The sequence below is a fragment of the Balaenoptera musculus genome, chromosome 6, assembly GCF_009873245.2.
Source record: "Balaenoptera musculus isolate JJ_BM4_2016_0621 chromosome 6, mBalMus1.pri.v3, whole genome shotgun sequence".
Taxonomy (NCBI): domain Eukaryota; kingdom Metazoa; phylum Chordata; class Mammalia; order Artiodactyla; family Balaenopteridae; genus Balaenoptera; species Balaenoptera musculus.
In genome coordinates, this window is record NC_045790.1 from 1,674,154 (window position 1) to 1,688,517 (window position 14,364).

The 14,364-nt window shown below is 41.3% G+C and overlaps 1 protein-coding gene across 3 annotated transcripts in view; it reads left to right on the forward strand.

Moving 5' to 3' along the window:
• The window catches only part of PALLD (palladin, cytoskeletal associated protein), a 386,129-nt gene that overhangs the window by 166,051 nt on the left and 205,714 nt on the right, over positions 1-14,364 (forward strand). For all 3 annotated transcript variants that reach the window (XM_036854853.1, XM_036854851.1, XM_036854852.1), the window contains exons 4-6: positions 5,942-6,008; positions 13,004-13,109; positions 14,201-14,275. In XM_036854853.1, the coding sequence (XP_036710748.1) occupies positions 5,942-6,008; positions 13,004-13,109; positions 14,201-14,275 (248 nt within the window). The remainder of the gene's footprint in view (positions 1-5,941; positions 6,009-13,003; positions 13,110-14,200; positions 14,276-14,364) is intronic.

Genomic DNA, 14,364 nt, shown 5'->3' on the forward strand with positions numbered 1-14,364 from the left:
TGAGCGTGGCACACGCCTGCAGACCCTGTGTGATGTTTATTTGTAGGTTCTCCGAGCTTGTCACAATCAGATAAGACGTGTGCCCCTTTTAAGTGACATTTCAAAATGTGTGGAAATGTTATACAGGGAACGGTCCCTGTGGATGCAGCAGGACAAAGCCTCTCTGAGCGAAAGGTTCCTTCTGCTGGATCTGGAAGACTTGTTGTGAGAAGCTGACGGAGTCTAAGCTCAGCTTTGCCCATTCTCCACAGTATTCATTTTTAAATATCTTTCATGGTATTTTCTGGCCAGCCCAGCTCCCAGCTCCAAGACCCAGAACAGCGATTGGATGGCTCTTTGCTTCAGTTTCTCCATCTCTGCCTGGAGAAATTGATGGTCTTGTAAGAAATGAGTGAGTTAATCCCCTAGAGGGAGACTGACACACAGTCAGCTATTGTTGCTGTTATAGAAATAGCACATTTTCATTTTAAAAAATCTAAAACATGGAAATAAAGATATAAAAGTCATGTGTAATCCCACCACCCTGTGTCAGCCACTCTTAAAAATTTTTATTGTTCAATCTCTTATCTAAATGTGTATATTCTACATACTCTTTGGTATGTTTTTTTTTAATTTAACTTAATCCGTCACGAACATCTATGCCTGTCATTGCAGTCCTTAAAAACTCATTTTAATGCTTTTATAGTCATTCATCATTTATAAATTTTTAAATCGTTGGCATTGCTTCAATTACTCTTATCTGAGACAGCAAATGATTGTTTCTGGTAATTAGAGTAACTGAGAAAGGAGAGGGGAAAGAATGAGTAGTGTGAGTGGGGAGCAGAGTGTATTTACACCTTAATTTTGAAAAGCAAACATGGACCAAACGATGAACTAACTCCATGGCTGGATTCACTAAAGTCACTCAGGGACTTAAAGTGTAAATATAGATAAAGAAAGATAAATAGATGGGTTTTTTTAATGGTTAATACCTGCTTTTAGGAAGACTTCCTATTTTCTGAAGTTGAAGCTGTATGCAGTTTGCTTCCGCTCAGAAATACAGCTTTTTCTATATTACTAAGGAAGATATTAGATTGACAAAAATAAAAATAATTAAAACATGGTGTTTCCATGAATATGGGGGAAATGGGCATTTTGACCTACAGTCGTCCCTCAGTATCCGCAAGGGGATTGGTTTCAGGACCCCCCAGGGATACCAAAATCTAAGGATGCTCAAGTCCCTTATATAAAATGGTAGAGTATTAGCATGTAACCTACATACACTTTAAATCATCTCTATATTACTTATAATACCTAATGTAATGCTATGTAAATAGTTACTGGTGGGCAGCAAAGGCAAGTTTGCTTTGGGGAACTTTCTGGAATTATATGTATATATATTTTTTGACCTGCGGTTGGTTGAATCCACAGATGCAGAACCCGTGGATATGGAGGGCTGACTGTATCTGTATTTTACACACCCTTCTGGGGAGATGTTTAAAATGGAAATAAATATATCTGTTGATAGTAGAATGAAACAAATTCTGGTAAATCGCCACAAATGTATTTGAAGCAGCCATTAGAAAACTATAAAGCATGTTTATTAACGTGGAAAGGCATTTCACAATGTATTGAGTGGGGAAAAACCAGAAATTGAACAGTATTACATCATAATATTTTATTTGTTATATATGTGCACAGGGGTAAACTTCAGGAGGATACGATCCAACGTGTCTGGGCGGTGGTATTCCGAATGATTTTTTTCTTTAATTTTTGCTATTGTGCATTTTCTGGGTCTTTTCCTACAAGGAAGTATTATACGAGGTAAGTTTTTAAAATGGTGAGGGAGCACCTTTTAAAGGCAAGATGGGAGGCTCATGGTTGTGACTTTCCCGCCTGCTCTCCATCACTAGAGCAGCTCAGGGACCACCGGCATTGATTCCTCACTGTGTGGAGAACAGTGTAGACACAGGTGACCTACACCTAGGCAGGTGAATAGTCAATGAGCAGACGGGCAGGGGGTGACCACAAGCGCTGGGGCCCTGCCCCTTTCAGATGGGATTTGAGAAACAGACACGGTTGAATGTCTCCCTGAGCCAGGGGTGTTCTCCCCTGACCAGTAGGTGCAGAGCTGGGGACCGAGGGGTGGGGACACAAGGAGAGTGAGGGGGGATCGCCCTGGGGAAAGGGGGCCTGCAGAGCAGCTCTGTCCCCACCCCAGGTGGGAGGTGACATTGAGATCCCAGCAGGCTCGGTCAGGTGTGCAAAAACCAGCAAACGCATCCTTATCCAGTGGACGTGAACCTCTCTGGTCCTTGTTTCCCAGCAAGTCAGTGAGGAAAAAGCCGCAAAAAAGAATGAAAGCAGTAATGGCTTTTTAATCATCAGAGGGGATTTTTCCAGTGATCTAAACGTTGGGAATCAGATGAAAAATAGCTGTTCCTCTCCCCGGCTTCTGGCCACTGAGTGTCTCTGATGCCGTCCACGGGGCTCTGCCTGCTCCCGAGGGCTCTCCGGGCTCTGTGGGGGCTGCCCGCCCTCGGGCCACCGTGCCCTGCTGACCCCAGCCTGCTGGGGTGCCAGCGTTTCTCCTTGTCTGCCACCTGGTTTTGCTGCTTTGCTGTTTGTTTTGCTCGGTTTCCCTAGTTCCTCCTGCACAGGTAGTTTGCCCCTCGACCACGCTCGTGCCCAGACACCAAGTCCAGCCGTGCTGGCCAGTGTCCAAACCCACCCTGTGTCCCTGGCCTTCCCCCATCCCTCAAACCCGCGGCTGCTGGCTCTTCCCCCAGCTCACCCCCCGTCACTCATCCCAGCAGAGTCACAGGCCTGCCCTGAGCACCAGAGACGGCGGCTGGGGGCGGGGACGCGTGGTCTGGGGGAGCCGTGCAGTCCCGTGGCCTCACGCAGCCCCTTCCCCTCCCTGGCTCCTCGGGTCTCTGGTCTGTAGTTGGACGCAGCTTCCCCTCTTAGGGAGGCTCATCATCGTAATGACCAAACGCCGACCCAGCCGATGGCCAGGCACATGGCACTACTCAGAATGGGTGCGCCCTTCCTGGCCACACCTCAGGCCAGTCCTCAGAGGTGTGATGTCCTGAGTGGCCGAGCAGCTCCGAAGAGGCAGCACGGAACACATCTGGGCCCATCGGAAAGGACAGAAATCAAGGAGGGACCCTGTAGGCGCTTCCCCCGAGAGCGGATGATGTAATTAAAGGTTCAGACGTGGGGAGAGGCCAGGAAGGGGAGCTCTCCGCTCCTCTGATCTTTATCCGGAGCCCCTCTTGGCAGAGGCTCCCTTGCACCCTGCATTCCCATCCCTCCCTGGACCCCCAGCTTTATGCTGTCCCATTTCACTCACCACCACGTCATGCGTTTATTTGTCTGCGTCTGTGTCCGCATAGAATGGAAGCTCCCCAAGGGCAGGGAGGAGTGTGCTCTTCACTCCGGCATCCTCGTTACACAGCCGGGTGTGCGCGGGACTAGTTACACAGCCGGGTGTGCGCGGGACTCGTTACACAGCCGGTGTGCACGAGACGAGTGGAAATAGCAGGCTTTTAATTTACTGAGCAGAACTCATAGGTCATCTAAGTTTATTATTTTGTTTTAAACAGGAAAGGTGTGTTACAGGAAAATTAACCTGACAGAGATGAAGACAAATTTGAGAGAGGGAGTTGGGAGGACAGGTCCAGGCCTGGGGATTGCTGTAGAAATAAACAGGAAGGACCACAAACACCCTGCAGTCACCTAAGCAGGGCTTTTACCATCAGTAATAGCAGGAAAGCCATGGTAGAGAACAGTCACGGGAGGGAGCACGAGGCAGTCTTGCAAGAGAATTAGGTAAACGTGGACATTCTCAATGTATCAACAGGCAACTAGAACCAACTACACAGAGCACGTATACAGCAGCAACTAACACAACAGTGTAAAGCAATTATACTCCAATAAAGATGTTAACAAAAATCACATGTAGTGTGATTCCATTTGTACAAATACATGCACAGATATACAGCCATCCCCCCTCATCCGAGGTTTCACTTTCCGTAGTTTCAGTTACCACGGTCAACTGTGATCCAAAAATATTATATGGAAAATTCCAGAAATAAACGATCAGTTTTCAATTTTGCCATCTGAGCAGTGTGATGAAGTTGCTTGCCTCAGCTTCGACCGCCAGGACGTGAGTCATCCCTTTGTTCAGCGTGTGCTGCCTGTTAGTCACCTAGGTTGTCAGGCTGACTGTCCCAGCGCTCGTGTTCAATGACCCTGATTTTATTGATACAAAAAATGGCCCCAAAGCACCAGAGGAGTGATGCCAGCAGTTCAGACGTGCCAGAGAAACGGTGCAGTGCTTCAAGTGAAAGGTGAAAGTTAATAAGGAAAGAAAAGAAAAAAAAAAGTATGCTGAGGTTGCTAAGATATACGGTTAAGAACAAATCTTCTGTCCGACAGGTTGTGAAGAAGGAAAAAGAAATCCGTGTTAGTTTTGCTGTCGTGCCTCAAACCCTAAAAGTTACAGCCACAGTGTGTAAATGCTTAGTTAAGATAGAAAAGGCATCAAATTTGTACAATAAGATATTTTGAGAGAGAGACCACATTCATATAACTTTATTATCATTGTTATAATCGTAATATAATTGTTATATTTGTTATATTTTATCATTAGTTATTGTTGTTAAACTCTTACTGTGCCTAAATTACAAATTAAACTTTATCTTAGGTGTGTATATTTAGGAAAAATAGTACTAACAGGATTTGGTGCTATCCATGGTTTTGGGGTCTTGGAACGTTATCTCCCTTCAATAAGAGGGGAGGCCACTGTATGTTTGTTAATACATTCAATTTATCTGAAAAATGCAGGCCAGACTGTTAGCGTGTGCAGAATGGCACCAGGGAAGGGACCTACTGTTTTTCACTATTATATCACACAGTTCTGTGCTACATCGTTACTTTTCTATAAGCGTGTATTATTTTACATTAAGATATTTTAAATAGATAATTTAAATAACTCGAGTTAAGTATGTCTCATAAAAGAAGTATCAAGAATGTACTTCTGGGGCTTCCCTGGTGGTGCCGTGGTTAAGAATCCACCTGCCAATGCAGGGGACATGGGTTCGAGCCCTGGTCCAGGAAGATCCCACATGCCGTGGAGCAACTAAGCCCGTGAGCCACAACTACTGAGCCCGCACACCTAGAGCCCGTGCTCCGCAACAAGAGAAGCCACCGCGATGAGAAGCCCACACACCACAGCGAAGAGTAGCCCCCGCTCGCTACAACTAGAGAAAGCCTGCGTGCAACAACGAAGACCCAACGCAGCCAAAAATAAATTAAAAAAGAAGAATGTACTTCTAACCATCACAGTTATTTTAAGTGTTACCTAAAATCTCTTGTCACAAAATACATGAGCATTAAAATGTAAGGACAGTTTGCATTTTGGCCTAAAAATCCAACAAGGTGACCCATAAATTAAACACAATAACGAAGCAGATGAATTTGCTTAAGGCATATCTTAAGGCATGATCCAAAATTAGAAACCCTTCTATTCAAGAATGAAGCCATATCAGAGCCAGAAAGCATCTCCTAATTAATGAGAAATGAAGGTATTGATAATCCACACCATGTAATCTTCTGGGAAAGACTTGAAGTTTAAAACTATGGATGTTTTACACACAAACACACATGCATTTATTTCACAGTTGATAAGCCATTTAAAATTGTGGTTATGATGGCCAAAGGGACAAAAATGAAACTGATAATAAATCTGACACTAAACCCATACTGCTTTGAAGAAAGCTTTTCTTGGTAGTTCTTTTTTTCAATGATTTTCTGAAAAAACACTGTGAGTAAAAATGGTCTGAACCATTTTCTATTTCAAAATAAGACTTTGTACATTATTGTCTGAGTGAAGAGCATTACCCTTGGAAGCAATTATAGATACTACTTACATCTTTTTTTTTTTTTTTCCACTCAGGTGCCAGTTCAACAGATTCTGACAGCGAAAGTTTAGCGTTCAAATCAAAACCTGGAGCCATGCCACAGTAAGTACCTACAGTTCCATCAATTATAAGCAAAGACTGTCAACAGAACTGTGCTGTGTGATGCCACTTGTGTTGTGCTCTGAAGAGGTCAGCTGATGTCAATCAAGGACCAAATGCTTGAACCTGGAACACAGTGTTTAACTTATGAATTTGAACTTTGAAATCCGCATTTCATCATCGATGTGCCAAAGTCTAACCATCCACCATGTTAGTTTCAATGACAACTAACAGGTTATAAATGTATGAAAGGAACACTTGTTTTGAGAGAAAATTACTTAAATCATTACTAAAACGTAAATGTCAAACAACTTATCCATACATATTAGAACACATCTAAATAGGCCAGAAATGGGTTTCCATTTGGATAAAGTCTATTTCTAGTTAGATCTTGTCATGAAAATCTCAAAATTTAGTTTATCCTACGAAGACATACAATGTTAGTATCTTAATTATTTTGCAAAAATAAAGTAAAATTGTTCCCATCCTCCCTGGGAGCAAAGACGGCCACCACGTTTGTCCTGCCCGCCATCTGCTGCAGAAGAGCTGAGGAGGCGTGACGAATACCAATGTCCAGGATCCACCACCAGAGAGCTGGCGTCTGGGTTGGGCCCTCAGATTTAAAGGACTTCATTCTGCATTTGGGAATCCAAGCAGCTGTGAATTTTGCCATGTGGCTGACAGGGTCTTGGTGCCCCGACCCTGTGTCAGGCCTGAGCCTCTGAGGTGGGAGAGACGAGTTCAGGACATTGGTCCACCAGAGACCTCCCGGCTCCATGTAATAGCGAACGGCGAAAGCTCTCCCACAGATCTCCATCTAAACACTAAGACCCAGCTCCACTTAATGACCATCAATTTACAGTGCTGGAGACCCTATGCCAGACATCTAACAAGACAGGAACACAACCCCACCCATTAGAAGAGAGGCTGCTTAAAATCATAATAAGGTCACAGACACCCCAAAACACACCACCGGATGCAGTCCTGCCCACCAGAAAGACAAGATCCAGCCTAATCCACCAGAACACAGGCACTAGTCCCCTCCACCAGGAAGCCTACACAACCCACTGAACCAACCTGAGCCACTGGGGGCAGACACCAAAAACAACAGGAACTACAAACCTGCAACCTGCGTAAAGGAGGCCCCAACCACAGTAAGTTAAGCAAAACGAGAAGACAGAGAAACAGACAACCAATGAAGGAGCAAGGTAAAATCCCACCAGACCAAACAAATGAAGAGGAAATAGGCAGTCTACCCGAAAAAAAATTCAGAGTAATGATAGTAAAGATGATCAAAACTCTTGAAAATAGAATGGAGAAAATACAAGAAGCGTTTAACAAGGACCTAGAAGAACTAAAGAGCAAACAAACAATGATGAACAGCACAATAAATGAAATTAAAAATTCTCTGGAAGGAATCCATAGCCGAATAACTGAGGCAGAAGAACAGATAAGTGACCTGGAAGATAAAATAGTGGAAATAACTACTGCAGAGCAGAATAAAGAAAAAAGAATGAAAAGAATTGAGGACAGTCTCAGAGACCTCTGGAACAACATTAAATGCAACAACATTTGAATTATAGGGGTCCCAGGAGAAGAAGAGAAAAAGAAAGGGACTGAGAAAATATTTGAAGAGATTATAGTTGAAAACTTCCCTAATATGGGAAAGGAAATAGTCAATTAAGTCCAAGAAATACAGAGAGTCCCATACAGGATAAATCCAAGGAGAAACACGCCAAGACCATATTAATCAAACTATCAAAAATTAAATACAAAGAAAAAATATTAAAAGCAGCAAGGGAAAAACAACAATTAACATACAAAGGAATCCCCATAAAATTAACAGCTGATCTTTCAGCAAGAACTCTGCAAGCCAGAAGAGAGTGGCAAGACATATTTAAAGTGATGAAAGGGAAAAACCTACAACCAAGATTACTCTACCCAGCAAGGATCTCACTCAGATTGGAAGGAGAAATTAAAACCTTTACAGACAAGCAAAAGGTAAGAGAATTCAGCACCACCAAACCAGCTTTACAACAAACCCTAAAGGAAGTTCTCTAGGCAGGAAACACAAGAGAAGGAAAACACCTACAAAAACAAACCCAAAACAATTAAGAAAATGGTAATAGGAACATACATATCAATAATTACCTTAAATGTAAATGGATTAAATGCTCCAATCAAAAGACATAAACTGGCTGAATGGATACAAAAACAAGACCCATATATATGCTGTCTACAAGATACCCACTGCAGACCTAGGGACACATACAGACTGAAAGTGAGGAGATGGAAAAAGATATTCCATGCAAATGGAAATCAAAAGAAAGCTGGAGTAGCAATTCTCATATCAGACAGAATAGACTTTAAAATAAAGACTATTACAAGAGACAAAGAAGGACAATACAACAATTGTAAATATTTATGCACCCAACATAGGAGCACCTCAATACATAAGGCAAATACTAACAGCCCTAAAAAGGGAAGTCGACAATAACACAATCATAGTAGGGGACTTTAACACCCCACTTTAACCGATGGACAGATCATCCAAAATGAAAATAAATAAGGAAACACAAGCTTTAAATGATACATTAAACAAGGTGGACTTAATTGATATTTATAGGACATTCCATCCATAAAAACCAGAGTACACTTTCTTCTCAAGTGCTCATGGAACATTCTTCAGGATAGATCATATCTTGCGTCACAAGTCAAGCCTTGGTAAATTTAAGAAAATTGAAATCATATCAAGTACTTTTCCGACCACAACACTATGAGACCAGATATCAATTACAGGAAAATATCTGTAAAAAATACAAACACATGGAGGCTAAACAATACACTACTAAATAACCAAGAGATAACTGAAGAAATCAAAGAGGAAATCAAAAAATACCTAGAAACAAATGATGATGAAAACACAATGACCCAAAACCTATGGGATGCAGCAAAATCAGTTCTAAGAGGGAAGTTTATAGCAATACAATCCTACCTCAAGATACAAGAAACATCTCAAATAAACAACCTAACCTTACCCCTAAAGCAATTAGAGAAAGAAGAACAAAAAAAACCCCCAAAGTTTGCAGAATCATAAAGATCAGATCAGAAATAAATGAAAAAGAAATGAAGGAAACAGTAGCAAAGATCAATAAAACTAAAAGCTTGTTCTTTGAGAAGATAAACAAAATTGATAAACCATTAGCCAGACTCATCAAGAAAAAAAGGGAGAAAACTCAAATCAGTAGAATTAGAAATGAAAAAGGAGGAGTAACCACTGACACTGCAGAAATACAAAGGATCATGAGAGATTACTACAAGTACCTCTATGCCAATAAAATGGACAACCTGGAAGAAATGGGCAAATTCTTAGAAAAGCACAACCTTCAGAGACTGAGCCAGGAAGAAATAGAAAATTTAAACAGACCAATCACAAGCACTGAAATTGAAACTGTGATTAAAAATCTTCCAACAAACAAAAGCCCAGGACCAGATGGCCTCACAGGAGAATTCTATCAAACATTTAGAGAAGAGCTAACGCCTATCCTTCTCAAACTCTTCCAAAATATAGCAGAGAGAGGAACACTCTCCAACTCATTCTACGAGGCCACCATCACCCTGATACCAAAACCAGGCAAAGATGTCACGAAGAAAGAAAACTACAGGCCAGTATCACTGATGAACATAGATGCAAAAATCCTCAACAGAATACTAGCAAACAATCCAACAGCGCATTAAAAAGATCATACACCATGATCAAGTGGGGTTTATCCCAGGAATGCAAGGATTCTTCAATATATGCAAATCAATCAATGTGATACACCATATTAACAAATTGAAGGAGAAAAACCATATGATCATCTCAATAGATGCAGAAAAAGCTTTCGACAAAATTCAACACCCATTTATGATAAAAACCCTCCAGAAAGTAGGCATAGAGGGAACTTACCTCAACATAATAAAGCCCATATATAACAAACCAACAGCCAACATCATTCTCAATGGTGAAAAACTGACACCATTTCCTCTAAGATCAGGAACAAGACAAGGTTGTCCACTCTCACCACTATTATTCAATATAGTTTTGGAATTTTTAGCCACGGCAATCAGAGAAGAAAAAGAAATAAAAGGAATCCAAATTGGAAAAGAAGAAGTAAAGCTGTCACTGTTTGCAGATGACATGATACTATACATAGAGAATCCTAAAGATGCTACCAGAAAACTACTAGAGCTAATCAATGAATTTGGTAAAGTAACAGGATACAAAATTAATGCACAGAAATCTCTTGCATTCCTATACACTAATGATGAAAAATCTGAAAGAGCAATTAAGGAAACACTCCCATTTACCACTGCAACAAAAAGAATAAAATACCTAGGAATAAACCTACCTAAGGAGACAAAAGACCTGTATGCAGAAAACTATAAGACACTGATGAAAGAAATTAAAGATGATACCAACAAATGGAGAGATATACCATGTTCTTGGATTGGAAGAATCAATATTGTGAAAATGACTATACTACGCAAAGCAGTCCACAGGTTCAATACAATCCCTGTCAAACTACCAATGGCATTTTTCACAGAATTAGAACAAAAAATTTCACAATTTGTATGGAAACACTAAAGACCCCGAATAGCCAAAGCAATCTTGAGAAAGAAAAACGGAGCTGGAGGAATCAGGCTCCTGGGCTTCGGACTCTACTACAAAGCTACAGTAATCAAGACAGTATGGTACTGGCACAGAAACAGAAATATAGATCAATGGAACAGGATAGAAAGCCCAGAGATAAACCCATGCACATATGGTCATCTTATCTTTGATAAAGGAGGCAAGAGTATACAATGGAGGAAAGACAGTCTCTTCAATAAGTGGTGCTGGGAAAACTGGACAGCTACATGTAAAAGACTGAAATTAGAACACTCCCTAACACCATACACAAAAATAAACTCAAAATGGATTCAAGACCTAAATGTAAGGCCAGACACTATCAAACTCTTAGAGGAAAACATAGGCAGAACACTCTATGACATCAATCACTGCAAGATCCTTTTTGACCCACCTCCTAGAGAAATGGAAAGAAAACCAAAAATAAACAAATGGGACCTATTGAAACTTAAGAGCTTTTGCACAGCAAAGGAAACCATAAACAAGATGAAAAGACAACCCTCAGAATGGGAGAAAATATTTGCAAATGAAGCAACTGACAAAGGATTAATCTCTAAAATTTACAAGCAGCTCATGCAGCTCAATATCAAAAAAACAAACAACCCAATCCAAAAATGGGCAGAAGACCTAAATAGACATTTCTCCAAAGAAGATATACAGATGGCCAACAAACACGTGAAAGGATGCTCAACATCACTAATCATTAGAGAAATGCAAATCAAAACTACAGTGAGATATCAGCTCACACTGGTCAGAATGGCCATCATCAAAAAATCTACAAACAATAAATGCTGGAGAGGGTGTGGAGAAAAGGGAATCCTCTTGCACTGTTGGTAGGAATGTAAATTGATATAGCCACTATGGAGAACAGTATGGAGGTTCCTTAAAAAACTAAAAATAGAACTACCATACAACCCAGCAATCCCACTACTGGGCATATACCCTGAGAAAACCATAATTCAAAGAGTCGTGTACCACAGTGTTCACTGCAGCTGTCTTTACAATAGCCAGGACATGGAAGTGACAGATGCATGGATAAAGAAGATGTGGCACATATATACAATGGAATATTACTCAGCCATTAAAAGAAATGAAATTGAGTTATTTGTAGTGAGGTGGATGGACCTAGAGACTGTCATGCAGAGTGAAGTAAGTCAGAAAGAGAAGAACAAATACTGTATGCTAACACATATATATGGAATCTAAAAAAAAGAAAAAAAGGTTCTGAAGAACCTAGGGGCAGGACAGGAATAAAGATGCAGACATAGGGAATGGACTTGAGGACACGGGGAGGGGGAAGGCTAAGCTGGGACGAAGTGAGAGAGTGGCATGGACATATATACACTACCAAATGTAAAATAGATAGCTAGTGGGAAGCAGCCGCATAGCGCAGGGAGATCAGCTCGGTGCTTTGTGACCACGTAGGGGGTGGGATAGGGAGGGTGGGAGGGAGACGCAAGAGGGAGGAGCTATGGGGATATATGTATATGTATAGCTGATTCACTTTGTTATAAAGCAGAAACTAACACACCAGTGTAAAGCAATTATACTCCAATAAAGATGTTTTAAAAAAATAAAAAAGTAAAATCTACCAAAATTTTGTAGAAGACTCCATAAACATCGAGATTGTCCTAATACATTTCATTCATTTGCTAGTATATACATAACAATTATAGCCATTTAACACCAAAAATCACTGAATATTCATGTTAAAGGGATCTTCATAAGATCACATACTCTGCCACCTGTGCATCCAGGCCAACATCTCAGGTTTAGTGAAGTGACATGAGTCGCTTGAGATTACACAGCCCGTGACTTAGCAAAATTGGGCCTGGAAACAAGTCTAAGTTTTATGCACCAAAACAAAAATTCCAAGATACTCTTGACTTTACACAGTGAGAAGCCAGAACAAAGAACAGCTGCTAGACTGAAAATAGATAACGAGAACTCTGCATTAAATATAGAACCCCCAACCCTACACGTTTCATGTATCTGCTTAGCGTTAGAGACTGAAGTTTTTCCAAGTATTTTCTTTTCTCTTAGGATTTCCAGTTCAATACTTTCAGCTCTCTGGTAAGAGCTGAGATACATAGTTACATGAGCTATTTTTCCTTTTTCTGTGTGTTTATTTTACTAATGTTTAGGGCCATCTGTGCCTCTACTGACCACCGCTATTCTAACTGCAGGTCATGGGTCCCAATGTCGGAAGCACTTACAGTTGAAGCGGGTTGAGTAGACATAAAGAAACTGGGCTATTCTGTGGAATTGTTTCAAAGAATACTTCCTGCTTAAAAAATTCTGACTGAACCCTTGGCCCCTTATCTTCCAGGGCTCAGAAGAAAACAACTTCTGTTTCCTTGACGATAGGATCATCATCTCCAAAGACAGGGGTGACCACAGCCGTGATTCAGCCACTGTCTGTCCCTGTTCAACAGGTAAGTGTTCCACAGCCCACAAGGAGTCAAACTCACTGAAGAATATAACTAGTACTCCCTTGAAATATTTTCTAAGTGGACACACAACTGGGAGAAAAGAAAATGGTAAATAAAGTTCTTCCTTTTAATGCACTAAAAGTAATCTCCAATCAAAGACACGCCACCGATTAATCAATATCTGCATTTCCTTTGGGAATTTCTCTTTCTAGCAGCCAATACTCTGATAAAATGGCATCTGTTTTAGCTATTACTGTTGGATTCTCCCCGTATGTGCCATCTTCTGTGTAGCCAAATTCATTAGCTTTGTTAAAACAAAGTAGAAGACTAGAAAAGTCCACCTGCTGACAAAAGTTTTCCCGTCCTCTAAGAGCTAAACAGATAATACAGAAAAAAATTCAGATTCCTTCCCTTCACCATGCAGTTTGATCCTGCTTTTTTATTTCATTGTAAGACTGCTTTATCCAAGAAAGAATAGCAGTACAAACGACTGGAAAGTCATTGTAGTAAGTTTACTTTGCAAAACACAAAAAACATGAAGGTGTTTTTAATGTAAAAAATTAAAATCCAGATGTTTCTAAATCAACTATGATACTTTGTGCTGTGAAGAGTGTCTTCAAACCCAGCACTCTTGAAATGTGAACTCATTCCTATCTCCTAAGTGTGTCTAATGAACATGAGTGTGCCCTCAGCCTACCGGGCACCCATGGGTATTTTAGAAATTCTAGTATGTGACTTACTCTATGATGTGTAGGGTACACAGCCAGTGGAGAAAACACATCTGAGATCATAAACTGGAAAAGAACCAACCAGTAGAAGTTACTCAGCGATGGCACGTATAGTAGATATTTCCTTTAAACCCCTAACCCAGAGTGGACTTTACAGAAATAGTTCTGATTAAGGCAGTGGACTCCTTTTAGTGTTTGATATGTAAGTATAGATGAGTATGTAATGAGTGCTAAGCCCTGTCAGCGGCCGTGCTGTCACCCACGCGGGTCCCTCTCGGGCGCCGTCCCAATAACGCCAGGTCATAGAGCCCATCTTTTCAGCGGTTCGTATGTTCCGAGTTTGACCCACGTGCCTCTGCTTTTCAGGCTCCCAGCCCCACCTCGTGCCTCTGCCGGCCAGATGGACCCACAGCCGCCTGCTTCCCGCCTGTTTTCACCAAGGTCTGGCATCCGTGTGTCTCATTCAGGGGGTCTGCTCTGGGCCTTAGGTTCCATTCCCCTGTGGCTTCGTGGAGCAGTCTTTAAAAATT